Source organism: Haliotis rufescens, unplaced genomic scaffold (genome assembly GCF_023055435.1).
Source record: "Haliotis rufescens isolate VD_foot unplaced genomic scaffold, xgHalRufe1.0.p SCAF_5, whole genome shotgun sequence".
NCBI classification, from domain to species: domain Eukaryota; kingdom Metazoa; phylum Mollusca; class Gastropoda; order Lepetellida; family Haliotidae; genus Haliotis; species Haliotis rufescens.
The window spans coordinates 1,682,854-1,710,084 of NW_025964223.1; the positions used below are offsets into that span (position 1 = coordinate 1,682,854).

General features: G+C 41.2%; 3 protein-coding genes across 9 annotated transcripts in view; 1 reads left to right on the plus strand and 2 right to left on the minus strand.

The window, feature by feature from the left end:
- The window catches only part of LOC124111827, a 229,313-nt gene that overhangs the window by 170,333 nt on the left and 31,749 nt on the right, over positions 1-27,231 (minus strand). The window lies entirely within an intron of this gene.
- LOC124115327 (spidroin-1-like) lies at positions 8,893-9,288 on the minus strand. Its single transcript, XM_046476258.2, has one exon. It carries the CDS (start codon positions 9,286-9,288, stop codon positions 8,893-8,895), a length of 396 nt encoding a protein of 131 aa, XP_046332214.2.
- On the plus strand, positions 22,059-23,381 carry LOC125372987 (proline-rich extensin-like protein EPR1). Its single transcript, XM_048383765.1, has one exon. It carries the CDS (start codon positions 22,059-22,061, stop codon positions 23,379-23,381), a length of 1,323 nt encoding a protein of 440 aa, XP_048239722.1.

Sequence of the window (27,231 nt, forward strand, 5' to 3'; positions counted from 1 at the left end):
TAACAACAGCATCACAACACTGACTACAGATCCAACCTAACAACAGCATCACAGCACTGACTAGAGATCAACCCAAGCACAGCAGCATCACAGCACTGACTAGACACCCACCCTAACACAACAGCATCACAGCACTGGCTTGATACCCACACTAACACAACAGCATCACAGCACTGGCTAGAGATCCACCCAAACACAACAGCACCACAGCACTGACTAGAGACCCATCCTAACAACAGCATCACAGCACTGGCTAGAGATCCACCCAAATACAACAGCATAAGAGCAGTGACTAGAGACCCATCCTAACAACAGCATCACAGCACTGACTAGAGATCCAACCTAACACAACAGCATCACAGCACTGGCTAGAGATCCAACCTAACAACAGCATCACAGCACTGACTGGAGATCCACCCTAACACAACAGCATCACAGCACTGGCTAGAGATCCACCCTAACACAACAGCATCACAGCACTGACTAGAGATCCAACCTAACACAACAGCATCACAGCACTGACTAGAGATCCACCCTAACACAACAGCATCACAGCACTGACTAGAGATCCACCCTAACACAACAGCAGCACAGCACTGGCTAGAGATCCACCCTAACACAACAGCAGCACAGCACTGGCTAGAGATCCAACCAAACACAACAGCATCACAGCACTGACTAAAGATTCACATAAACACAACAGCATCACAGCACTGACTAGAGATCCACCCTAACACAACAGCATCACAGCACTGACTAGAGATCCACCCTAACACAACAGCAGCACTGGAAAGAGGTCTTCATCTTGATGTATGATCTGAGCCATCAAGTCTTCCATTGATGTTTATGAAGAAGGCACTTGTGATGACAGAGTAATTAGCTGGGTAGCGGAGTGCCGGCTTCTCTTGTCACTGCACCAGGCTGAGGCTCAAGGTCAAGTGATTAATGCTGTCAAGTTCCCACTTATCCTTCACAGCTACAATATCCTGCTGATGATAACATCGATAACATTGATCAGCTTCAACCGATTACGGAGTGATTTCTCAGGAAGGACGACAGCAGCTCAGTATTAATCTTAGGTCCGATTAATCAAATCTGCTTCTTAAAAATATTTATATTCTTTCTAATGCATAGTTTATAAAAAACTTGGGCCAAATTTATTATCAGAAAAACTATGATATGCTACATTAATTAGCCAGAAATAATACTGGGAATGATGTTGGTATTCATTTTTCAAACTTACCATGCGCACACAACAAAACTATGATCATGGGATAAAATCCTGGTTCATCCGACTATGTTTCTAGGTTTTGTCAGCACCATACTCATGCTCATGGGTTTAACCTGTCGGTCGGGTAGCCTAGTGGTTAAAGCGTTTGCTCGTCACGCCGAAGACCCGGGTTCGATTCCCGACATGGGTACAATGTGTGAAGCCCATTTCTGGTGTCCCCCGCCGTGATATTGCTGGAATATTGCTAAAAGCGGCGTAAAACCATACACACTCACTCACGCACTCACTCACGCACTCACTCATGGGTTTAACCAAAATGGTAAACGTCTGAGACCTGCATCACTGCAGGCTTTCCTCCCACATTGAGCTGACATGTCGTGATATAACTGGAATACTGTTCCAAGAGTCATTAAACCGCTCACTCCTTTCGAAAATAGAATACTTTTAAAGTTTTGTTTGTCATCAGTAATCTCAACGGAACCTGTTATCAGAAACCTTACAATCATTCTAAAATACTCTCAGAAAGATATTTCCAACTGACGTTATGGGTTTCAATCATGAATGTGTTTGGTGTGTTTCCATTTAGAATGGCACCTCAGAGCTTCGTTTAGTCCCTTATATTACTTTCAAACATGAAGATACAATGGTTTTTACAATGCTCAAATTCACCCTAAGTATGACAATCCTACATCAATGCAATAAATGGAATGCAGGAATGTAATAAATGTAATCCGAACACTTGTCTTAATGTCTTGGATTGAGCTGGAGTTTTATGGCATCCAGTGTACTTAGTTCCTTTAGAGGAAATCAGTTTCCCATCGCCACCGGGATCCAGCTTGGCAGTGTTCTGTTTGTTTGTTTGTTTGTTTGTTTGTTTAATGCTGCACTCACAATATTCCATATATGACGGCAGTTTGTAAATAATCACATCTGGACCAGACAATCCAGTGATTGACACCATGAGCATCGATCTCTGCATTTGGGATACGGACGAAGTCAGTGAGGCCTGACCACCCGATCCCATTTGTTGCCTCTTATGACAAGCATGGGTTGCTGAAGACTAGGGCTGGGACAAGTCCAAATTTACTCCCCGGGTACCCCCACTCCCCTATTAGCCTACCCTAGCTGGGTACCCGCTGTAGGTCTCAGGAGATGTCTTAAAATGTCTGATTGGTAACTGTTTTAGCATAGCCCTGGCAAAACGTATTTAGATACATGTATTAAACAATCTGGTCATGCATACACTGATGTTGACTGAAGTTATATCTTTATTCAACCATATGACAAATCAGAAGGAATGGACGCATAGTCAGAAAGAAAAGCGAACATTAGTGACTTGTAGTGTAACCATAGAGTTCCAGATAATTTTAGTCATTAGACAATATATCATGTGACTACTTCTAACTCGGATCTTCACTGGGTGCAGTGTGTTGTGGAATGTGGGATCTTCACTGGGTGCAGTGTGTTGTGGAATGTGGGATCTTCACTGGGTGCAGTGTGTTGTGGAATGTGGGATCTTCACTGGGTGCAGTGTGTTGTGGAATGTGGGATCTTCACTGGGTGCAGTGTGTTGTGGAATGCGGCACTCGTACATCAAGCACTCCTCACATACACAGGCAGTCAGTTATATTCATTACTGGGCACTCCATCACAACGCAAAGATTAATGTCCAGACAAAGAAGGTCTGGTTTACAAGGGATGGACATACTGTAAATCTGGAAATTAATGCATCTCCAAATTAATACGACTGTTGACCCCTAGCCAAAAATGCGACTCAATATCAATGTGACTCCCCCCCACCCGATCCCCAGTGGAATGATACATATCCTACCTTAATCCAATCAAACAGCAAATGGCACCACTTATAAGCACTGAGTAGGGCACTTCCGTAAAAACAATAAACAGTGTTTTCCTAAAAGCAACACACTGTTTATATGTTTACTCTGTTGAGTTAAGGAAGTTCAAAGGCAATAAAATAATTAAACTAATAAAGGTTCACTAAATTGTTTGATAGGCATTACTTAGAAGTTGACGGTTGACAAAGTAGACACAATTTATGGATAATAAGTTCTTTAATACTGTAAAGGCGACGTTTCGGTATAGATCCTTATATCTTGCTTGACAACTGTATAAGGATCCATACCGAAATGTCGTCTTTACAGTATTAAAGAAGTAGTCATTTTTTTGGCATAAATGTGAAGTTAATTGATGCCACCAAAGACCACTCGCATTTTTCATATTTAATTCACGCTCGTGTTAGTTTCAAGATTTACAGTATTCACATTTAAGATGGAGCTTACTAACATATCACCTTCTTTAGGTCACCATGCTGATAAACCAAGTGTGATAATGATCTGAAACCATGTTGTCAGATCCTGGTTGCAAAGGGACACAACTCTGTCCAGCTTGTCACTATTCCTTCTAGAAGAGACCTCTATACAATGACATGCACCTGAATAATGGCGGTCATTTTCATGTGGTTACTCTCCCCTAGAGATAAGAGATTTGAATTTATTGAAACATGACCAATTATATTCTTGTATAACAGATTGGTCCATTAATGCATCAACATCTGTTGAATATTTATCTTTATCAATCGCTGGATGTGGCAGTTATAAGTTCTGAACTCTATGCGGAATACAGATATTCTGTGATTTACATATCAATGAGCTGATTTCCCACAGGGAAGTTTTAAATCACTTGCCAACATTCTAAAAGTGACATGACTTCATTGAAGCCTGTTTACACTTGTGCTGCTGGAGTGAAGATCTACTGGTCTTAATTCATATTTACACGCCACATGGTACATCTACCACACATATTACCGGTACAACAGTACGGGCTAGTAACGTACCATCAGTCTCAGTCAGATCTGTATTCGATACCTGGCTCTATCCAGTCCTGACGTACTCTGGATTACACATATGTACTGACACTGGCAGAGGGGTAGCCATGCATGGATACAGTTCTTTGAAAATAGGGTGCACAGATGTATGCATGGTTATAGGGTGCACAGATTTCAAAAGCGAAGGGGTGCACTGATTTTTAGAAAGGGGGTGCACTGATTTTTAGAAAGGGGATGCACTGATTTTGGGAAAGGGGGTGCACAGATTTGCAAGATAAAGGGGTGCATCGAATTTTGGAAAGGCGCGTGCATCCCCCTCTGGATGCACAGGTGTAAAACCCTTGTTTTTATATGTGCATAAACCAACGTCACTGACAATCACAAGATTAGCGTTTTGTCACTTTTGTCACTTTTGTCACTTTCAGTAAAACATCATGGCTCCAACTCTGACTTGTAATCCAGGTGTGATTTCTTCCTTGTTGGTCAAGCCCCCACTACTGTAATGGTCAAACAAGGGGGGTTTGTTGAGTGTGGGGTCAGAAACCAGGACAATTACACAGCTCCTTGTACAAATATACCAGTCAGACATCAGACTACATGGAGAAAAGGGGGGACAGAGAGGCTCAGTTGTAAGTCGGCAGGGTATCATTATATTACCTTACAACACGATGCCCCATGCTCAAAATGATGCTCCAAGCTCTATGCCCCATGCTCTATGCCCAATGTTCAATGCCCAATGCCCCATGCTCTATGCCCTATGCTCTATGCCCCATGCTCTATGCCCTATGCTCTATGTCCCATGCTCTATGCCCTATGCTCTATGTCCCATGCTCTATGCTCTATGTCCCATGCTCTGTGTCCTATGCTCTATGTCCAATGCTCTATGCCCCATGCTCTATGCTGTTTGTCCCATGCTCTATGCTCTATGCCCTATGCTCTATGTCCCATGCTCTTTGCCCTATGCTCTATGTACCATGCTCTATGCCCTATGTCCCATGCCCTATGCCCCATGCTCTATGTCCCATGATGACAGTGCTGTGTTTGACAATGATGACACAGTGCTGTGTCTGACCAATGATGACAGTGCTGTGTCTGACCAATGATGACACAGTGCTGTGTCTGAACTACAGTGCCATTCAGAGGAGCTGTCCATGATTCATCCCACACCAACCTGACGTATAACCAAGAAAGACCAGGGAGATTGTAATCCTCTCACACCAATCTTGACACATATCATCCCGAGATTGGGTAGTCAGGCTCGCTGACTTAAATCATCGATCCCAATTGCGTGGATCGATGCTCATGATATCAATCACTGGATTGTCTGGTCCAGACTCGATTATTTACAGACCGCCGTCATATAGCTGGAATATTGCTGAGTGTGGCGTTTAACAACCAACATATCATCCTCGCACGCCAATCTTGACACATATCATTCTCTCACACCAATCTTGACACAAATTGTCCTCTCACACCAACCTTGTGTCCCATCACCAAAAAACCTCCTCAAATTTGATATTCCATCACAATATCCCCTCCCTAAGATTGCTATTCCATCACAATATCCCCTCCCTAACATTGCTATTCCATCACAATAACCCCTCCCTAACATTGCTATTCCATCACAATATCCCCTCCCTAACATTGCTATTCCATCACAATAACTCCTCCCCAGCCTGTTTCATGCTCACATCAACCACTACAGGATCTGGACAGCCTTTGGCAAATGTTTAACATTCATAGGGAACATATCAGATAAGATTATCCATGTTAGCTGGTGATATTTGAAGCCAGTCTGCTCCTCATCCTCTTTGCTGCATATAGAAGTCCCTCCAGCCAGGATAACAAGCAGCAGAGCGCTTCAGCTTCAAACACCATGATCAGCTTCTTCCCAATCAAAGATTCTATTTGAGCTGACTCGGCAGAAGACCCCTGTGGTATACACCTCAACTGTCCAAGCATGAATCTACAGATAGTGATCTCTATGCTGTGGGCTGAGACCTATAATCAGCCTGCTGACTTGGGAAACAAAACTGGAAGATGTGATACACCATGCAAGTATCTGGGATTTGGAGAATTGGAGGAGAATAGTCTTGTGTCGGAATTGTACAGGAATAGTCAAGGATTTAATGCCATCATTCAAGTTTGAATACACTTTTTCTGTTTTGTGTATAATGAAGCAAACCTAATTTTCAATACAATATACATACACTGGTCTCAATTTTCACGAAAATACACACACGTCTGTCTTTCAGAACAGTAAAACAACAAACTAATACAGCATAAGCCAAACAAATATATACAGTATTTGAGCCAAATGAATGCTCTCTAGGTGCTGATTCAGCAATTCCAGACAGATACTGATGAGGTATTCCCCTCGGACGGAACCGCAGACTGGAGCCTGCGTCCTGGATGCTCTACAGGGAGACCACGGTGACGGGAGAGCAGAAAATGTCATTCAGCAGCTTGCTACTTGGACATGCACAAGTCTCTAAGGCAATAATAATTAGTTCAAATTATAATTTCTTGATTATATAAATAATAAGAACAAGTTGCCCCTATAAGAGACTGGTGTTTACCTATCTAGACTTGCCTATTATAAGGATGGAATTCCTACACACCGATGGACTTATCATTGTGTACAGACTTGGAGCAAGGCTACTCACTTCTCCTCAGTCTCTTAAAGTTATCCCCTAGCAACTGTACCACCTTTAGAGAACAAATTAAGAGTGAGTGAGTGAGTGAGTGAGTGAGTGAGTGAGTGAGTGAGTGAGTGAGTGAGTATGGTTTTACGCCGCTTTTAGCACTATTCCAGCAATATCACAGCGGGGGACACCAGAAATGGGCTTCACACATTGTGTCCATGTCAGGAATCGAACCCGGATCTTCGGCGTGACGAGCGAATGCTTTAACCACTAGGCTACCCGAGCATCTGAATGTCAGCTAGCCCTATGAATACTGGTAACATCTGAATGTCAACTAGGCCTGTGAATACTGGTAATATCTGAATGTCAACTAGCCCTATGAATACTGCTAACATCTGAATGTCAACTAGCTCTATGAATACTGGTAACATCTGACTGTCAACTAGGCCTATGAATACTGGTAATATATGAATGTCAACTTGCCCTGTGAATACTGGTAACATCTGAATGTCAACTAGCCCTATGAATACTGGTAACATCTAAATGTCAACTAGCCCTATGAATACTGGTAATATCTGAATGTCAGCTAGCCCTATGAATACTGGTAACATCTGAATGTCAACTAGGCCTATGAATACTGGTAATATCTGAATGTCAATTAGCCCTATGAATACTGGTAATATCTGAATGTCAATTAGCCCTATGAATACTGGTAACATCTGAATGTCAACTAGCCCTATGAATACTGGTAACATCTAAATGTCACCTTGCCCTATGAATACTGGTAATATCTGAATGTCAACTAGCCTTATGAATACTGGTAATATCCAAATTTCAACTAACCCTATGAATACTGGTAACATCTGAATGTCAACTAGCCCTATGAATACTGCTAACATCTGAATGTCAACTAGCCTTATGAATACTGGTAACATCTGAATATCAACTAGCCCTATGAATACTGGTAACATCTGAATGTCAACTAGCCCTATGAATACTGGTAACATCTGAATGTCAACTAGCCCTATGAATACTGGTAATATCTGAATGTCAACTAGCCCTATGAATACTGGTAACATCTGAATGTCAACTAGCCCTATGAATACTGGTAACATCTGAATGTCAACTAGCCCTATGAATACTGCTGACATCATCTCTCTCCTCTTGAGTTAGCTGCACCAAGTTTGCACACATGGCTTCCAAAACACAAACCTGACCTCCACACAAGGAAGGTAACAATGAGATGTTCCTCAACACTTGGCTATGTATAACGCTGAATGGTACCACTTCCAATGTGTTTCGGGTAAATCACCATTACCCACCTGGCCCCCTGTCAAACACAACACGCCGGTAAAGCACCCTGCTGACAGATATTGCCGTAAACAGCAGAACTAAATACATTTCTACCTTTGTCTCTAAAAGAAGTCGGAGAACAGCCACGAGAGTGAAATGCAGGATTAGCTGGCTCTGAGTAAACAGCCATGTTGCCAGGCACAGTTAGTCTGTCATCCACCGTACCATGTAACTAATAATTATAACAAACAAACTCGCATGTGAGGCAGCCTTTAGACTCGTCTACGAGCTTTTACGAGTTTGTTTTTTATTATTATTAGATACATAGTCCTGTGGTCACAGGGGCGGTTGGGTAGCCTAGTGGTTAAAGCGTTCGCTCATCACGCCAAAGACCTGGGTTTGATTCCTGACATGGGTACAATGTGTGAAGCCCATTTCTGGTGTCCCCTGCCGTGATATTGCTGGAATATTGCTACAAGCAGCGTAAAACCTCACTCACTCACTCACTCCTGTGGTCATACAGACCCTGAAACAAATATATCCAATACAGCCCATGCAAGTCTATAATGTAAGATTACAGCAGTATCTAAAAATGAATAGTCTCTGGGATATTTTTATAACTATAATCTAATTACTGTGTTTATCTGTAAAATATGTTCATTTCAGAGACTAGATGTTCGTCTAAGACTCAGTCACCCTTTTGTCTACTCTCCGTGACACTGCTTCGCCTGATATGGATATGTAACCTGTGCACTGTATACAGGACCATGTGCCACCTCACTTTAAACACATTCTTATTCAGTCAGAGACATGGCTTCCTATCATTCTGTTTGACCACTTGCAGGCAAACTTGTCAGACATAAACCCCAATTCTTCCTTCAGTTTCTTCCCCTCCACACCTTCCCCTCCCCGACACCTTCCCTTCCCCGACACCTTCCCCTCCCTGACACCTTCCCCTCCATGACACCTTCCCCTCCCCGACACCTTCCCCTCCCCGACACCTTCCCCTCCCTGAACCTAACCTTCCCCGACACCTTCCCCTCCCCGACACCTTTCCCTCCCCGACACCTTCCCTTCCCCGACACCTTCCCCTCCCCGACATCTTCCCTTCCCCGACACCTTCCCTTCCCCGACACCTCCCCGACACCGACACCTTCCCCTCCCTGACACCTTCCCTCCCCCGACACCTTCCCCTCCCCGACACCTTCTTCTCCCTGACACATTCCCCTCCCTGACACCTTCCCCTCCATGACACCTTCCCCTCCCTGACACATTCCCCTCCCTGACACCTTCCCCTCCCTGACACCTTCCCATGAGAATCATTGTGGGGGGATTGACACATTCGATCTTATCTAAAACAGGCCTTTTCAAATGATAATGATAGATCTACACATCTCTTCCCTTGGTAGCCTTGCTGCAAGGCTGCACGGAAGAAAAGAGTCATGTAATTTTGATTAGTGTATTTTGATATTTAGAAAGTATAGTCAGATAGAAAGACCAAATTATAGGACCAAAATAAGTTGAATATTTTTTTTTTAAATGTACCTTTTTTTATCTTAATTGTTCATTTCTGTTCCAGAGACTTGAGGAATTGTATTACTCTGGCTGACTGCCAGCATGAACTGAAGGGGTTCATTGACCTGAAATTCAATTGGTGGTAAATATTTTTTATCTTTCACAGGAAATCTCTCTTAAAACACATTTACAATTTTTGAAACTCATCTATGACAGTGAAGGAATATCATTTTGAATATTGTACAAGCAATTTTGCCCAGAATGATAAAGGTGTTTACATGGTATGTCTTCAGGTTTATTTGTTTGGGTAGGTGTGACCGAGGACCTATATCTGTTTCCATGAGTGTGTCATGCTTGAAAAAACAAAACCAGAAATATATCTGCCGTAATCTCAACTCAATAATTCACATACTGTATTTGATGTTATAAGCACCCAAGGCGCTCTCATAATTAGAAATAGGGGGCTCTTATTAGAATATTATTTTGGTGGAAAAAAACAGAGTTAAAAAATCGTAAATTTTGAGGTTTATGCTGACAGCCTGAAATGATACAAAAGAAAAGTCTTTGTGATTATACACAACAGATATATTTTTCCAGAATTTAATTGCCCATAATTTAGGGTGCATATAACACATGAGTGCGCATTATACACAAATAAATAAGTCTTGTGTACATTGATCAATTGGAAGGGGTGCTATTTCGGATTGTTCACTAGCCAATATATTATTGAATCTCGCTGTGGGCGCTTATTAGAGCATGATGCTTTTTACGTCGAATACGGTATTCCTATTCCTAAAAATCAAATATCTATACAGAATTTTGATGGAAAATTGTTTAAAATGATTATCTCAAAACACGAAAATCGACTCCAGAGACAGACATGGCCTCCAGTCTGTGAGCTTGAGGCTAGTGAAAACCTGGAGGGCTATTTGTTTTGTCTCCCAAAGAGTTACTTTACATAAACCACTAGTCCGAAATGAGCTGTGGCCTTGTTGAATATAACCAATGGCATCTACCCCTGAAACTCCCATGGCTAATTGACCTATAATTCATCAAAAACATTTTTTAAGCTTTTCATAAGAAACCTAAGACAAGCATAATACACTTTTGAACCTTAATTGTGAAGTAAATCTTGAATCTATATAACCGGTTAAATTCATACTTTTTTTTCTTGAGTATAGTGCACACCCAAGTATAATGTGTACTCCCCTCTAGTGGATTCAGTATTTTGGAAAACAAAATATTCTAATATTATGCGCAGAAAAAAATTACACTGTACTCCTTCAGCAAATTCCAGTAAACCAACAGGTGCTGAAAAACACAGCTCTGTTTTGGGGAAAAAAAGTGCGAACTATACTCAGGAAAATATGGTAGGTTCTTTTGGTGAATATTTTGGTTAAGTTGTATAACACATAAAAAATATAAACAGAATATGTTTTATCAATATATCTATTTGTATCCTAAGACGCCATACCAGTTAATCTTCAAATTTGTCTTCAAAAACATTCCATATTCTCAAGTTATCTTGTGTCAATGAAAAGTGAAAGGATCCCATAAAAATATAGGATGTTAATCTGTTTGACTTACCCTCCTTACAAAACAAATCCTCTATGACAAGGAAACAAATTAAGCTTATGGAAGAACTGAAGAGACAGACTCTATTCCACTAATTCCAGGCCAGCAGAGTATTTCTGGAGGGGGCGCTGCTAATAGGACACCTCAATACTCACTTTATCAGGAAATCTCGCCCAGCTTAGCCATAATGTTGGTGTTAGGGTGAGCGCTCTGCCCATAAGGCATGTGTGGTCTCACTCAAAGATGGTGGTGATTGCCGAGGAATTCACAGACAAAACTATTTCAAATATTAAATCATTAATATATTTTGTTATTGAAAATATACCAAAGTAAAAGAATTATTCATTGGATTAGAAAATTAAGATAAATGGCGCATATTTTTATGCGCTAATAGAATGCTTGGTCTATCATTTTCATGTAAACTAGGGACTCGCTGTACAGAGTTGTGTCCCTTAGGCATGCCAGGAACCTATAATCAAGCTGTCACAACATGATAAAACTGAAATACTGTTCCAAGTGCTGTTAAACCTAACTCAATCACTCCATATTTGTTCTACAATGAAATTATCCTAACAATGTTTAGCTTGTGTTGAATTTATCCTGGTGGCTTCAGATTTCCAATATTCCTGCTTCCTTAGCCTGATAACATTAACACCATCAAGCCCACAATTATAGGCCATTTCTGTAAACAGCCACTGAAAGCTGAGGATAATTGTCGACCAATGATCTCCTGCTATGTTCCGCGTTCTTGGCGTTCCTAGCGTTCCGGTCTGATCTAGTACGCAGGAGTCAGGGACATTCTACATGTACATATTTTGATGAAGACTTACATAATAACAGAGAGAGAATTACAGCATTACGTCACCAAGTACAGGAAAGGTCATGGTAAACTGATTATTAGATTTCCATTAAAAATGTGAGGTAGGAGGCATGTAAATCAACTTTTATTGTTTTAAACTAACTATTCAAGGCATGTGTGTGCATTAACTCTCAATGGATGGATTCACATAAAGCCTCAATGTTTGGTAGGCCTCCGTTTGGGTATATCTCATCACTTAATTTAATGAAATTTCACAATGTTCTAGACCATAACAATAGTACCCTGTTAACTGCATCCTTTTAGCAGATTATTGTCTCTGCAACATATGCACTAAAGTGCAGAATCAACTGCATTCACTGTCAAGTTTAACATAAATTGTGATATTTTTCAAAACATGAATAAGAACATAACTACAAATTATAGGTCTTTGAAAGGCATTTAGAAGTGATACACATAAGGAAGAGAATTTATGGATGTCAACTTCTTTATTATGAGGAACACAACGTTTCACCTATCAGCGCCAATCATCTGTTGGCTACCCTTGTTAGTTTCCACCTCTTGTTAGTTTCCACCTCTTGTTATCTTATTAATATTGTTGTCCTGACATATATATATATGCTCTCTGCCTCATGGCTCCATCACCTGATGAAGGAGTAAGCATGTACTCCGAAATGTTGTGTTCCTCATGATAAAGAAGTTGACATCCATAAATTCTCTTCCTTACAAAATTTAACCAAGGTTTATGTTTTCAGTAACCTTAGTCTATAAAATAATAAGACTATTCAAACGTCAGTAATATGTTCTTATGAATGGGGTTGTGTTTATGATTTAGTGTCAGGGGCATGACTGTATATCAATTTTATGTTAATGTTCGACATAGCAAAAATTCAGGGCAGTCATTGTGTTGGAAATCATTCGATGGTGCCTCGGGGTATTTCTGAATGTTCCTTCATATTCAGCTGTCTGGAAGTAAATACACCCACCAATGTATCTTAACATCATTATACAGTTACTTATGTTCATGTTTGTCTCTTAATTATAATATCATCTGTATTTCAGTTGCTGAGGAGGACCATGTACACAATGGATAAATGGGACCACATCAGCAGTCCCCTGAGCAAGACCTGTATGGATAACTGAGGTTAACTAGGAAGTCCAAGTGAGAAGACATGTGAGTGAGTATTTTTTACACCGCTTTAGCAATATTCCAGTTATATCACAGCGGGGGACACCAGAAATGAACTTCACACATTGTACCCATGTGGGGAATCAAACTCAGGTCTTTGGCGTAAGGAGTGAATGCTTTAACCATGAGGCTACCCCTTTCCCGAGAAGACATATATGGATAACTGGGGTCAAATTATCAGAAAAATGGCAATCCCTACCTATTTGTCTGAAGAGGAGTGTACCTTTAAACACTGCCATTTAAAAAGTAAACACTTTTTTTATCAATGTTTGGGTATAAGATGTAAAGTATATTTTCCTTATTTTCAAAAGGAAATACTTTTCTATTCAGACTCGTTTTCTACAGATAATCCCATGAAATACACATGTAAGCTGGATAAAATTCTACATCTGTTAAAATTGTATCAAAATCAATATTCATCAGTTTCTGGCAGTTTCATCACCTGACTCAACACATGACGTAGACAGATGTTCAACAAATAGCTTTTCTCTATTTCTCCTATCTATGTATTAGCAATTCCGATCTCTTTTAAAAAATCAGATCTATTTTCTGACAATTACAGGAAAAGTCTCCAGCAGACTTCAAGGAAGTTTCAAGGAATCTGAACTTTGTTTTTTGTCACCAAGTCCAATTTACACTCATTTTATCATCCAATTACATGTCAAACATTTTTGTGAACCGAAAATTCAAAGATTCTCTCAACTGAGGATTAAGTGATTTTCTTGTATGATTGTAATTATCTTTCACTGCACTTTAAACACGCAGTAATCTATATAAGATGCAAGTGAAGTGCTTTCACACACAAAAAATATAAATCTGGACTGAAGGCCGCTACTTTTCAAAGGGAAACTAGAGGACAACCACATCAAACACACATACAACATCGGCGGAGTAATGAAAATGTAATTGACACAAATCAAAACCTGATGTCTTACATGTAAGTGAAATCTAATCCTTCAAGTTGTGTTGTTTGTGGACATGCATCAGCAGCCTACAGATGAAATTGAAATAAAACTGAGAGCTGATCAATATTTGTAAAACTTAAATAAAATTTAAAGAACAGAAAATATCGCTAATTTGTAGTAATTTTGAATTCATTCAACCATCCTCACGTCAGTGCTAGCACAAACCACTGTCAGGAGCCCCAAGGCAGATAGTCACTGAATCTGATCCACACACTTTTTATCAACCAAATCATACATTAAAAGCTACCTTAATAGACCAATGTTTAAAGAAAATAGCCTACGTCCTGCACCCTACTCCCAGAACTGCAGACATAAACAAACAGAATTGAGCTTACTGTGAATACATACCTTGCTTACTTGAACAGAGCAACATAACAAACAAGAACAGTACTTCTTCACGCCTAACATTCCATGGATCTGACCAGAACTAGTTGGGAGATCCTAGCCACATGATTGGGAGTTATCTCATAGAAAATCTCATAACTCAATCAGCCAACCAAAACTTCTATTCAATATTCATAACTGGGTTTTTGCGATCAAAACTAGGTCACTATAACCTGTAAACCTGGGTCAAGAATAGTTTTTGTCCTTTGGAGAATTGGCCCTGGTAATGTTCAGGGTTTAGGTGTTAATTATCTAACATCAGCTCCTTCCCCTCCCCCACACTTGAAAGGAGTCGGGGTTAATATTCCCCTCCCTCCCATGGGCCATTGGGGGTAGGGTCTGTCGTGATTGACAGCCATCAACAACACATTATATCATAAAGAGTCACTTTGATCATCAAGCTCAGCATTTAACAAGCTGTGAATGTTAGTTCAGTGGGGTTCACCATCAAGGAAATTGATAAGGTCTGTACAGAATTAAGGGTTAAGACTAACAATAACAGCTTGATTGAGTCCCCATCTCAACATTCCCATGGGAGAGAGACTGGCCAATGATTTAAGCAAACATAACATTTGTCTAAACAAATATGGCAGGCATGAGGTTGACTTGTGTCATTCATGCTGGCTGATTAGGGCTAATATAACCGTTCATGATCATGAAATACTCTGAGGGTATGTGCATGTACATGGTAACCAACATATGGTGTCCCATACTTCATTTGACATACTGAAATCTAAGACTATAATATGTCATTTTACTTAGGGACTGGTCATTTAGGAGATGAGTGGTGGGTGTAACATGTTCCCATGACAACCCACCCTCCCGATAATAAATGAGCAGACTCTAAACAAAATTCAAATTAAGAAGATATTTATTTATTTTTTAAAAGAACTGTGCCCACTTTTCAAACCCCCTCTCTCCTCCCCCCTCCCAATAGTTGTGATAAATTTGATGTGTCAGTGTTTCAGGACCCTCTCCACCTCCCCACCAAAAAACCCCACAGCCCTTACCCCCTATAATAACTTACCAGTCCCCTATGTATGTCATCAATGCTTAATGAACACGAAGACAGATCACAGTTCTCATTAACACATTTTTTTCAATACATGTTCAGCTCTATTTCATATTTTTCATACTGGACAATAATTAATAATCTTTTCAATTAAATGACCTCAAAAAGCAAGATCAAGGACAGTTTTGTTCCTCTGATCCTATAGTTGTACCACAAGGTTCATTTTCAAAGTTAGTCTGTTGTAAAGAAGTATTTTGTACATTAATATTCAATTTGATTTATAAAAAGAACTCTTCAAAATATTTTTCATTTTTCTAAAAGCTTTCATAGTTAATAAATATCTAATCAACCCTGACATCACATAACTATTGTTTGTTTTGCCTCTTACATCGTGCAAAGATGTCTATAGTTGTATATACATCTTTTCACCGTGGCATAACGACTGTTAAACTCCATTAAAGAAACGAAAATGGCCTGGCCTAAGCAGATAACAAGTCTTACATGTTCTCTACAGTTCCCTACAGCATGTTGTTACCCAGGGGTCATGTGTGGCAGTTCAGATGGGGGAGCAAACACAACACTATGTTGTTTCCATTCTAAACAAGGTACACAAGTAATGAATGGAGCTGATGAGAATTTATACTGTTATCTTCACTTGAGTTAATGAGCTCTTGGTGATGAACGTGTACGATATCCACAGCTGTTAACTTCTGATAATATAAACATTATCAGTGAACAGATATCAGCTTGGGGATATCCTGGGCCATGCATTCACTATACCTATCATGATACGTTCGTTTTTTATACGAAAAGCAATTATCTTGAGACATAAATACCAATATCTTTGACAAACAAAGTTCTGGAACCCTGCCCCAATGCTTGATGTCTATTGGTAAGGCTGCATTCATGATTTAACCCTCAGAAACAAAAATATTATAAGTTTCAAATATTGAAGTTTTGAAATATGAGCTTATCAATTCAGACATGACCAGGGCAATGGTCGCCCGGCTGTCTAAGGCGCTACAATTCGCTCACTCACTGACATATCATTTAGGTAACTTCCCTCCCACATTGGCCAACTTTGAAGCCTTTTTTCATAACTGAAATTGGCTGCAGGATAAACAAACATAAATTTTTAGATAGACTTTATTCAACATTTGCGTAACTTTGCATCTGCAGATCCCTAAAGCAGGTGATTAAAAAAAATGTGTTTGTGTGATAAGAAGTCAGAACTCAATATGTAGCCTCTGGAATTAATTTTACTGTTTACCAAAAATATATTTTCTTTTTATCCTTCTTTAATCAAACTCTTGACAAGAGGCTTGTCCAAGTAAAATATTGAAATAGTGTAAAATTGCCACCCAAACTGTCCAGCACACAGACGAAATAATTCCATGCATGAAAGATGAGTCTATTGAGGATTATGACCAGATTTTCAGCAGCTATAACAATATTCTCAGGTAAATATCTTCAGGCACAGACCACCAATAGCCGGCATATCAGACAAGGAAGGTAACCCTGCAACATTCCCAACAGAGCATATGGCTCCTTGGTCGTCTCGAGAGCTCCATGCGATGAGCTAGAAGGTGGGAAAAAACTTAATTTGAATCGATGGAACGCTCATGGTTGGAAAGAGCCTCTGAGAAGTATCAAGTTTAGGCGTATAGATGTGTTGAAGAGAAAGTGGTCTTTTTAAGCGCCATCACAAGTGGTACTGAATCCCTCACCCTCAGGCCACTTGATTACATTCTCCAGGAACACTGACAAGCACCACTCATCCAGCTTGGTAAACACCCCAAGGGAAGGATTGCTATCATACACCATGAACACGAGGGACAGTTTTGGTGACAAAATGAAGAAATAATGTGATTTTGATCCAAAAAAAACATGAATGTGTACAGTTCCGAGATGAAAGGGAATTAGATGAAATAAAAACTTGGAGTAGTTCAGGCTGGAAACTTACCTGTGGTAAATTGGCCACTAATCTCCATTATGAATTGTCCTGCTCATTGTGCCACGAAGGATTTCTTGACATAAAAATCTTCAAACGTACTAGCCAATATATAATAGTATTGGCATCCAGATCACTTTGGCATCCAACAAGGCACTGAAAGTGTGTGGCTAAGTGTCTGGTTTCAGTGTCACATTAATGACCTACATCAGGCGAGGACCTTGCTTCTCCCCTGGCCATCTCACAACGTGATACAGTGTATCCTTCACCATTATTGATGGGCTTCCATGTAATGCTGCCCCATCCGGCAGCTGTCAGCCGAGACAAGCCAAGTGTCCATGTGCCTCCACAGCACATTCCCGACCATGATCGCCGCCAGGGAAATGTGCTTCTTCCATGTCGGATCAGATACTCCTATGTTAACAACATTGTCACCAATCGTGACATCTGCAAAAACGTCAAAATCATCAACATACTCTTACATCATCAACCTCAACATCTTAAACATCTGCGTCGATAATATCTCCAGAAAACCAGAACATATTCCTTCATATCCTATACCTTCTTATATCCCCACCACCGGCATCACCTCCATCACCAACATCATCAGCGTCTTCAACACCCCCTTCAGCAGCTACATCAACTGACGACGACAAGTCAATGACCAAGGGGTCCCCAGGCACTGCTGGTGGAATCGGGACCCTCGGAGACCTAAATGTGCAACTGTACGGATCAAACTGCACTTATTACACTGCTCTGTGCCAGATTGTAGACAGCCTCTCAAGGAGTCCGTTATAAAGTGGAACACAAGCAATCACAATGAAAGGCCTGTTCATCATAGCCACCATCAATCATCTCCGAGGGTGCATTACACAGGGATTGGCTGGAAACAAATTGTCTAACAACATGCCCATTTCTTACTAATATCTTAAGAATATAATTCTTTTATACATCATTTCAAATTGTACAGTGAACACTGCTTTTTGCAGAGATTCATTGTGATTATAGAAATTCATCATCATTGTTATTTTTATTATCATCATCATCATCATCATCATCATTATCATCATCATCAACATCATCATTATTATTACCATCATTATCATCATCATCATCATCATCATCATTATCATCATCATCAACATCATCATTATTATTACCATCATTATCATCATCATCATCATCATCATCATTATCATCATCATCAACATCATCATTATTATTACCATCATTATCATCATCATCATCATTATCATCATCAACATCATCATTATTATTACCATCATCATCATCATCATCATCATCATCACCATCATCATCATCATTATTATTATTATTATTATTATTATTATTATTATCCCTATTATGACATTTTGTCCACCACCATCATTAATATGGTTATCATTATTATCATCATCAACCTCCCTAATCACCGTCATTATTATTTTTATCATTATTATGACATTTTGTAAAAGAATATTTATTTGAACCCTGCCAATCAGTGAGGTAATTCAACTATCTAAGGAAATCCAATCTCTCTCTACCTTAACAATTTTCAAATATGTTGAGGACAAGCAAAGGATTTGCTAATATCAAATGTCTTGAAGCCTAACACTGAAGTCTTCTTGCAGGACATATTTTCATTTGGTAAGCTGCCAACGAGGGTAATTAATCCACCCTTTGCTGCCTCCTGCTGGCTAAACCCCCTTTCATCCATCTTACCCTTCTTAGAAGAATAAGCTAAAAGCCTTGCAGTCCATCTCAGGTTGATGAATCAATTCACCAAATATATATGAAATGCTTTGTTTCAGAGAGTTAGTGAGAAATCTAATCACATGCATTGAAATCTGTTCCTAAGCCGTGGGATCCTTTCTCCACAAAAGAACTGGCATTGGCAGAATAATCATTGAATTTTTTTTTCTTGTTTTCGCCTTTCATGTTACTGGCTACAAGATCACATGGGTGATTTCTCTGCCTGAGAAGGTCCTGGATCAATGGCATCAAATGGTGAATCATTCCACTTCCCTCACTTCTCACCACCTGTGACCCACAGAGGGCCTGGCATGTAATACAGGGGGACCTCCCCGAGTGCTCGTCCACTTTATAGCACCCTCCCAAGGGTGCAAAAACTATTTTTTAGGGGGTCTGTCATGTGTCACAAGGGGGAGCCCTCCCCAAACGCTCATCCTCTTTATTGCACCCTCCCAAGGGATGCAAAAACATATTATTTAAGGGTCTGTCATGTGTCATGGAAGGAAACCCTCCCCAAATGCCCATCCATTTTTTAATGACCCTCTCCAAGGATGCAAAAAATAATTTTTGGGGACCTGTCATAGAAGGGTCCCTCCCCCATTTCTTCTCCATTGGCTTTTCCACTCTCCTCCAAAATTGAATTAAAAAATTATGGTGGTTAATTTGTCTCGACACACCGGAGCCTGGATTCAATTTCCCAGATGCATAAAATTCATACAGCCATGTTTGGTGTTCCAGATAGTGACATTGCTGGAATATTGTGGAAACTGTTTTGAAACTCACTCACTCACTCACTCACTCACTCTCAAAGGACCATCAAGTGTTGTCACAAGTCTAATACAAATAATATTAATTGACCAATTTTCAATAAAATAATCATTTTTGTCCTGACCATCCTTCTGCCCCAAGAGAGTGGGCACCATATATAGAACAACACTACCCCCATCCTCACATGGTCAAAGACAAATAATCCATTCCACATTTACAACAGGACCAACAGATGAAGCAGAGCCACAGTCTTCTTGAAGTCCTTCAACTGTGCCCAGGGGAGATAACCCTGGCTAGCTGTCTGATCTATCGGAGAGTGATATATTAGTCCATCCCAAGTGACGATCCAGCACTTGGTGGTCTGTTAGGAACACACCCCTGGCTGTGCTAACTAAATACATGGGCATAAATGCAAGGACGCTGGTCAACAACTGTAGTTTAATCCCATTATTTATTGGTTTCAAACGGCAGGAACATTAACTGGGCATCTTGGGAGCATAGTTTCATCTGTTTCCAATTAAGGCTGAAACTGTTCAGTCACCAATCAGCTCCTGTTTGCCTTGTTATGGACACATTAGAATAAATTCCTGTTACAAAATTCCTAAATTGAAACCAAAAGCATTGTACTGTGAGCAAACTATCCTGTTACAGATGATGATATCAGGTGGGTTTAGAGCTTCAAACATATTAGACACAGTAAATGAATTTATATGTGATGTAGAAACATGCAGATGACAACTTAACGAGCACACAGACACTTCATCAAAAAGCCTAAGTTCAGACAATCTTTGCTCAGTACGGAGCCAACAAACAATAGCCTTGGAGTGAGTGAGTGAGTTTGATATTATGCCGCCTTTAGCAATATTCCAGCAGTATCACAGTGGGGGACACCAGAAATGGGCTTCACACATTGCACCCATGTCGGGAATCGAACCCAGGTTTTCGGCGTGACGAGCGAACGCTTTAACCACTAGGCTACCCGACCGCCCCCAATAGCCTTGGAAGCTGACAGACCTGGTTATTGGTATATATTGTTATGTATGTATACAGCGAGCTGACAGCAACATTCACGCAGCCCCCAGTCAGTAGTGCCACCTGCTGGCCGGATGGTTAAGCTTGACAGCAACAGATGGTACATGGAGTTGAAGCATGTCTGACCTTATCATGTTCCTCATCAGTGAGTGTGAGCTGAATAGGACAGCCATTCTATACATGATAGGGGGTGGAGGCGGGGAATCCAGTATCAGAAACACATCTGGCGGTTCCTATGTTAGTAAATATACCTGGGACATTCGTCATACTGTAAATAACTGGTTTGTCTGGTCCACACTCTTTATTTTTCTGGTCACTAGGATACAGCTGGGATATTGATGTCTATGACATTAAACAACAAGCATGAAATACCCATATCCCCGGTCAATATGACATGTACGGTTGTGTACAAGGCAAAATATTATTGTACGGTTTTCAAGATCAGCTCCAGAAAAGAGCACAACCTCCATTTTCAGTCTTAGTCATTGTTGTGGCTGTTGAAACTCAAAAAATAAATTTTTCAAAAATCCCAAGAGGCATCAGTTCACCACTAGACCTATCTATGTGCCAAGTTTGGTTAAGATATCTCTCATGCTTTTTGAGGTCTGCTCTGGAAATGAAACGTGACGGATGGACAGAAGGACGGACGGACATCACCCATTCCTATAAAAAGAGACAAAAAGACAAACTGGCCTATTGAACCTTGCTGGCCCAAGTAGAACGCCATGGAGCTTGGTCAGGAGTAATTTGGGGCACAGGGGGCTTCTCCTGGAGGCTATATCTGCTGATTCCTAAGTGGTAGTAGGATCAGGATATTGGAAGTATCGAGGCTCAATATTATCATAAAGGGCTATAGATTACAGCTGAAAGCTTTTGTTAAAAGAACCCTAAGGGCTGTTTTCAGTGCCCACAAAAACGTCTTCAAGCATGAGAGAATAGAATTGACTTCCTCGTCATCGTCAGTTGGAAACTACCTGGAGAGCCTGTGAGCGAGGTGAAGCCAATGTTCTCCCACCTACAAAAGGCTTCCATAGCTGGCTTCCCCACCCACAAAGGCTTCCTCAGCTGGCTTCCCCACCTACACATGGCTTCCTCAGCTGGCTTCCCCACCTACACCTGGCTTCCCCACCTACACATGGCTTCCCCACCTACACATGGCTTCCTCAGCTGGCTTCCCTACCTACACATGGCTTCCTCAGCTGGCTTCCCCACCTACACCTGGCTTCCCCACCTACACATGGCTTCCCCACCTACACATGGCTTCCTCAGCTGGCTTCCCTACCTACACATGGCTTCCCCACCTACACATGGCTTCCTCAGCTGGCTTCCCTACCTACACATGGCTTCGTCAGCTGGCTTCCCCACCTACACATGGCTTCCCCACCTACACATGGCTTCCCCACCTACACATGGCTTCCTCAGCTGGCTTCCCTACCTACACATGGCTTCCCCACCTACACATGGCTTCCTCAGCTGGCTTCCCCACCTACACATGGCTTCCCCACCTACACATGGCTTCCCCACCTACACATGGCTTCCTCAGCTGGCTTCCCTACCTACACATGGCTTCCTCAGCTGGCTTCCCCACCTACACCTGGCTTCCCCACCTACACATGGCTTCCCCACCTACACATGGCTTCCTCAGCTGGCTTCCCTACCTACACATGGCTTCCCCACCTACACATGGCTTCCCCACCTACACATGGCTTCCTCAGCTGGCTTCCCTACCTACACATGGCTTCCCCACCTACACATGGCTTCCTCAGCTGGCTTCCCTACCTACACATGGCTTCCCCACCTACACATGGCTTCCTCAGCTGGCTTCCCCACCTACACATGGCTTCCCCACCTACACATGGCTTCCTCAGCTGGCTTCCCTACCTACACATGGCTTCCCCACCTACACATGGCTTCCTCAGCTGGCTTCCCCACCTACACCTGGCTTCCCCACCTACACCTGGCTTCCCCACCTACACATGGCTTCCTCAGCTGGCTTCCCTACCTACACATGGCTTCCCCACCTACACATGGCTTCCCCACCTACACATGGCTTCCTCAGCTGGCTTCCCTACCTACACATGGCTTCCCCACCTACACATGGCTTCCTCAGCTGGCTTCCCTACCTACACATGGCTTCCCCACCTACACATGGCTTCCTCAGCTGGCTTCCCCACCTACACATGGCTTCCCCACCTACACATGGCTTCCTCAGCTGGCTTCCCTACCTACACATGGCTTCCCCACCTACACATGGCTTCCTCAGCTGGCTTCCCCACCTACACCTGGCTTCCCCACCTACACCTGGCTTCCCCACCTACACCTGGCTTCCCCACCTACTAATGGCTTCCTCAGCTGGCTTCCCTACCTACACATGGCTTCCCCACCTACACATGGCTTCCTCAACTAGAGGACCACGAGACAACCACCAGACGACCACTAAACCACCACCAGACAACCACTAGACGACAACCACTGGACGACCACCAGACAACCACTAAACCACCACCAGACAACCACTAGACGACAACCATTGGACTACCACCAGACAACCACTAGACGACCACAAGATGCTCACCAGATGACTACGAGCCGACCACACCTTGTAAATATTAATCAGGCCCTCTAGTGTTGGAAATATAGTGGTCTGATGGAAAATATGAATGCCTCCTTATTTTGTCTTGTGTTTTTGTCCATGAACAATTCCTTTCATGATTTCCTTGCATGACACTTGGTGTGCACTCACTCACTCACTCACTCAGCCAAAATGACACAGTCAGACAGAGAGTCTATATCCTTAGAGCTCCTAAGGTTCTACATTGGAAGGGACAGATCATATCCAAATGTACAGTTATAAGGGGTTTAAAATGTTGGTATCTTTTTTCAAGAGGACCACCAGAACGGGATGAAATGGATCAAATTATCTACCTTTTCAAGAGTTTATATTTCCACTACTGTCTTCTATGTTTACCGATTTCTTGACTTATCAAGCAAGTTCATATTTATTCATAAAATCGTTTTTGATGTGATCATATTGATATTATCAAAATCTTAGTGCGGCACTTTTGGAGCAAAACAGGGTCTGGGTTTAGAGGGCTGTGTGATACTGTGCTGGTCCATCTTTTGGAAAAATGCCAGTGTTTCAAGGCCAGCAAATATTGATTCGTATAGTGCTGGTTTGGCCATGGCAAGAATATACATATCAACATTGTTAATGAGGCACAACCATCTTTTGGGTTCTTCTCATTTCTACTGTCAGTTTGGAATAAATACATGTATCCATGAAACACCTTTCATTCTCCATAGGAATAAAAATCTAGCTGCTCAGACACATTGTGCCATGCATCTAGTAACAAGGTGAGGTTTTGGTTTATTTCTCATGTACATAATAAACTGTTCCCCCATAAACTTATTCCGATATTTGTATGAACATGATAAAAAGAAGTATTAAGACAATGTCATTTCTTAGCCCCCTGGTGATTAAACTGTCATGAATTTTCACAATGACTGACAATAGTATCAATTCCGACTGCTGCCTTTTCAGAATCACACAGCTTTTAATGTGTTTTGTTGTCTGTTAAAAATGTATTTTTATGAAGACAGCTCTCTGACGATATGCTGTAATATGATCATGTACAATGTCATCATGTGGTTCAATTGTTGTAGGAAATTGGATGTTTTTCTAAAAAGAACATAACTGAAATGAGAAATGAAGCTAAATGTTGTATGACATCTTAAAATAATGTTTAACATTATCTTGTCGCATGTTAGTGGATGAACAACTAACCGGATGTAATCTACATATGAAGGTCAAAACAAACATGTCCTTGTGATACACATTCAGACAGGGCTTTCTTTTCTGATGATGTGTATAAAAACATAAAAGCATTTTTGCTATCAGTGTATTATATCTGTCATTTGAAAGGAAACAAATTCCCATAAACTTTCACTCACAAACCCTTGTGAGAAGCACCTGTTTTGGGGAATACCTGTTTTGTCTGAAGGTCAAGGTCACTTGGGAGTTGGCCCAATAAGAATGGTTGACCATCTAAGTTTAGGTGAGGTGAGATAAAATGGGGTCTAACTTCACATCCAAGATTATTGCACTTATTAGCGACGTGCATGCACGTGTGTGCGTGGCTTCTTGTACTAGTTCGGACTGATGGAGATTTATAGTGCTAGCCCACTGAGATACCATGCCGCAGTTTAATATGAATAACCCAGTCAGACACAGTATACTGACTCCAAGCCAACCAGTCCTTGTTTTAGCCCCTTAATGCCGAGCGCCAGACAAGGTATCAACAAGTACCATCTTTTAACATCTTTTGGTATGGCGCAGCCGGGGATCAAATCCCGGACCTTTCACTCTCCGGGCGGACGCTCTACCACGGAGGCGGTCTCTAAGTTAAGGAAAGAATCCTTTCCTTTCTATGTAATTTCAGGAAGAGTGCATACATAAGTCACGCCCACTCATGAACATTGTAGACTTAAGATCATTGTAGGTTTAAGGGTGAAACACACATTCCTTCTGACTTTTATATGTTTGAAAAAAGTGAAACATTCAGTCAACGTCAGTGTATGCATGGCCATATCGTTTTATACGTGTATCTAAATACATTTTGCCAGGGCTACTGTCAAACTATTCCCAATCGGACATTTTGTACCTATCTCTTGACACCAACAGTGGGTAGCCGGGTAGGGTCGGGTAATAGGGGTGTGGGTACCCGGGTAGTAAATTTGGACTCTTCACAGCCCAACCAGAAACCTATGATTGTGGGTTCAAATCCTGGTTCGCCCCGATTATGTTTCTAGGTTTGTCAGCACCATACCCATGCTCGTGGGTTTCACCGAAGAGGTAAATGTCTGACACCTGCCCCACTTCGGGCTTTCCTCCCACATTAAGCTGACACGCTGTGATATAACTGGAATGATGTTAAAAGCGGCATTAAACCCAACTCACTCACTCACTCACTCACTCACTCACATTATCGTGTGTCGGCCACATGTGGAGATAAGTCCAATTTGATGCAGGTCGTACATATTTACCACTTTTGTGAAACCAAGGAGTATGTCATGAAACGGATAAAGCAAAATTCATAATCAGATAAAATCTTAGATTGGAACCCTTGCCTCAGTGACAGAATTCAACAGTTAATGCCTCTCTACCACCTCTACCTGTGGCCAAACGTAATATTCAGAATTCAACACCATTATAGAATTTAGTTTTCCACAGAATACCACCATTGACCAACTAGATTATACGCTACGACCATCATGTGCTGGGCTCTCGTGTATGTGAATAACTTGTGTTTAACATGTTTTGTCGTGTATTCTGTTATATCATCGCATGTCAGGTTAATTGGTAATTTGGGTGAACCAGATATTGGGCTGACTACCCAAGATCATCACTGACTCAATCTTGGATTTGAACCTCTGGTCACAGGATCCATGCAACCAAAGGGAGGTAACTCTGCATAGTGTGATGTAGCACTTTAAACCAAGAGGCCATCTTGATTTTTTAACATGGACTTTTTCTGTTTGTTCAAGAATTATTTAAAAATAAGAATAACAATCACTATAAAAAGGGATGACACTTTAAGTCCAAATGTTTATTTCAATGACCTCTGGCCGCTGTAGTGACTTCATTGAATTAGTGAATTAATTTATATGTGTATTTATGATACGCACAGTTAATCTTATCAGAAGAGTGTACTTTCCATACAACTTGGAATATATGGCAATACGAAATACATGGTGTTGTCTTCAAACTGGGTCTTGAGAGAGAGCCAGAGATAGTTTTCCCTGATAGTCTGTTTGTGGTTGCCATCAAAATGCTACAAATTCTTTCAGCAATGGCAGTCAGAGACAACTTTGAACACGCTTCAGAGGAAGCAAGTGTACGTGACGACAGAGAGTGGAATAGTTGTGTGGAAATCAGTACATCTCATCTCAAGCAAACAGGTAACAAGAAACCTAACTCATTTCAAGTATTTAACTCAATACTAGTAGGTATATGGTTTCCATGGCAACTGCAACAACAAATGCCTCTACCTCTCTCCTTCTTGTACACCTGATAAAGTTGTCTTTATGAGCTTAAGTTTCTGTTCATCCATAATTATCACATCATGAATGAAGCTGTTTTCTTCACCAAATTTCTCTCAATGTCTTTGTTTCCATTCATTTTAATTCTAATGTCTTCAAAAGCTAATCTTTTAGAGACCCGTGAAGATCCAGGGTGGAATAGGTCTTAAGCAATCCAT